This window comes from Corvus brachyrhynchos, unplaced genomic scaffold (assembly GCF_000691975.1).
Source record: "Corvus brachyrhynchos isolate BGI_N302 unplaced genomic scaffold, ASM69197v1 scaffold122, whole genome shotgun sequence".
NCBI lineage: Eukaryota > Metazoa > Chordata > Aves > Passeriformes > Corvidae > Corvus > Corvus brachyrhynchos.
Window position 1 is genome coordinate 15912 of NW_008236778.1, and position 2822 is coordinate 18733.

At 56.9% G+C, this 2822-nt stretch overlaps 1 protein-coding gene across 1 annotated transcript in view; it reads right to left on the bottom strand.

Moving 5' to 3' along the window:
• Positions 1 to 1765: 1765 nt before the first annotated feature.
• Positions 1766 to 2822, bottom strand: part of LOC103611257 (cilia- and flagella-associated protein 45) — a gene marked incomplete at its 5' end in the record, with an annotated part of 4874 nt that continues 3817 nt past the window's right edge. Inside the window, 2 exons of the mRNA XM_017727833.1 lie at positions 1766 to 2533; positions 2695 to 2819. Coding sequence (XP_017583322.1) covers positions 2455 to 2533; positions 2695 to 2819 — 204 coding nt within the window. The remainder of the gene's footprint in view (positions 2534 to 2694; positions 2820 to 2822) is intronic.

The following is a 2822-nucleotide window of genomic DNA, read 5'->3' on the forward strand; positions in this document are numbered from 1 at the left end:
CTGCTCAGGTGCTGCTGCTGGGCACACGGGTTGGTCCCTCAGCATTTTCCTGGAGCAATGTTCCCCATCCAGCTGCATCCAGGTGCTCCCCCAGGCCCTGTGAGATGCTCCAACCATCCTTCCTAGAAGGACACCCAGGGACCGTCCCCTCAGCCCCTGTTCTCAGCCAAGTACCAGCGCAGGTGTGCCCAGGTAACCTCCCAAAATCACCCCCTTCTCATCCTCAGTGGCCACATGTGGGGCTACTGCACCTTGGAGTGGGGCGGGGAGGTGGACAAAGGTCCTGCTGGTCATTCCCTCCCCCGGACAGCCCATTTTATGTACGTGGGACACGGTGGGGGGTCGGTGCTTTCCTTCCTAAGGAAAAGATCTGTCATCCAGGAGTCCACGGCTGAAATTTGGATTCCACCTCCAAAATTCAATATATCCAACCAAGGATTGCTCCCAGATGAAAGCTGCCAGGAGTGATGATTCTGGCTGGCCTTGGGCTCTCAGGAGCTGCCTCTAGGATGCCCCTAAGACACTGGGGAACCTATGGAAAAGAGACGCTATTCTCCACCAGGCGCCCGCAGCCGAAATTGGGATTCCACCTCCTAAAATAGCAAATGTCCGAGGATTGCTCCCAGAGAAAAGCTGCTGGGAACAACAGCTCTGGCTGCTCTTGGACTCCTGGGGGCCACCTCGCAGCTCCCCCCGAGAGATTGGAGTGGAACATTTTCCTTCCCGTGTATCTTGGTTTGAAAGACAAACGTCTGCCATGGAGGGCGGGAACCTTCCTGGAATAGAAAGAAGAGCCGTCCCTCCAAATTATTATAACTTCAAAAATACAGGGCTTTCAGGCAAAAATGCAGGAGAAGGAATAGCAGCTCTTTACTGGAAAACAAAGAGAACAGAGCAGAGCACACAACAACACAAACACAGAAGTTTCCGCCCCGCTCAGGGCTGGATTTTCCCTCTTTGGTGTAATTATGGCCACGGCCAGCAGGGGGCGCTGCAGGGAGCACTAGCGGCCAGCAGGGGGCGCTGCAGGGATCACTCACAGCCAGCAGGGGGCGCCCCGGTGCGAGCTCGACCCCCTCAGGCGCTGCAGGGATCACTCGCGGCCAGCAGGGGGCGCTGCGATGCGGGCTTCAAGCCCTCAGGGGGCGATGGCGGCATTGGCACCACAAGGAGGAAGGTGAGGGTGCTACCCTTGCACACTCACACGGGTGGCACCAGGTCTCGGTGCCAGCAGCAGAGGAGGAGGTGGCAGCTGGAATCCTCTCACAGCAGCGGGCACAGGTGGGGAAGGTAGGCAGAACTCGACTGTGGGGCTGACTTGCAGCCCAGCAAAAGTCCCGGGTCTGAGCCCACAGCCTCTCGCAGCACCGTGAGGCAGCTCCTGAAAAGTCCTGAGTGGAAAGAACCCACCCCCAGCCAAAACTCCCAAACCCTTATTCCCCTCCCCAGACCATTTTGTTGGTGTGCCAGAGCTATCAGCCAACTCCACCGGTTGATAGGAAATTGAAGAATTTCCTGTGGTGGTTGTTGTTCTTCTCAACTCCCATCCCTGTGCTGCTAGGACACAGGTGGGGTTTCCATCCCACTTCCTCTCCGTGGTCCCGCAGGTTTGGGAGCATTGGGAGGAGCAGGAGAGCAGAGCAAGAGCCCCGTGGAAAACACTGTCTGCTCAGAAAATGTAATTTATCGGAAAACTCACTCAATGGATGTGCTGGTTTGAAAGCAAACCAGCAGGAGGAATGAACCCCACACAGATACCTTGAGAGAGATTTCAGGTTGGAACTACAATTTAATAGAAAGATTACAACAAATGCAATGATATACAAAACTGGCTTAAAACCACAAATACAGAGTACAACCTGGCACCCTATCGGTCAGGGTGGTGGGCGCAGTCCTGTTGAAGTGATGGCAGCAGCCTTGTCGAAAGCAGTGGTCCTGGGGAAGGTCTGGTCCTCCTCTGGGTCCATTGAGCAGTGGTGGTGTCCCAAGTCCCCAAGGTGCTCAGATATATGGCCAGATTCAGGCAGGAATGTTCAATACCTCCCCCAGGGTGGGGAATTCCACAATGGAATTATGTATTCCTATGACTCATAGGATATTTTGGGGAGTCCTTGAAGACCTGGGTGTCCACAGGCTGCCCACTGGGACCCGAGAGCCACGATGGCCCACAGGCAGAGGTGACCGCTTAGGCTGGGTGTGGTTATCACAGCCAAGTCAGTTTGGGAAGACAAACGAACACTGGCTTTGCCTCTGTCCCTTACCTGACACCCAGCTTGCAGCCTGACGGGTCGAGTGTGCGCTGGGCAGCTGGGAGTGACCATTAACAGTTCATCAGAATGATGTCAATGGGAGTAGAATACATGGTTTGGTTACAGCCCACCTCATAATCCAGGACAATGGAAACTGAGCCTCAAATCCGTGGGGAATCGCAGCTGGTTCCTTGTGGGGCTGGGCCTAGGAGAGGGCTGCGTTGGCTCGTCTCTGGGCTTTGCGCTCCACCTGGGCACAGTACTTGTCGGGCATTCCAGTGGCTCTGCAGAGGAAAGAATCCATCAGGCTCCCGATGGCTCTGGGACCGTGGCCCCGCAGCAGGTGCCGTTTGCTGAGGATGCAGAGGGAGCTGGGAGGTGGCCCAGGCTGGGACACCAGGAAGGACTCGGGGAGCCCAGGGAAGCAGCACGGGCAGCCCCTGACCTGAACTCCTGCAGCTTCTGCTGCCCGAGCTGGGCGAGGCGCCGGTTGCGCTGCCGGACCTCCTGCTCCTGCTGCCGGCCCTCCTCAATGAAGGCCGCCCGCTCCCGCTCCCGCTGCTGCCGGAGCTC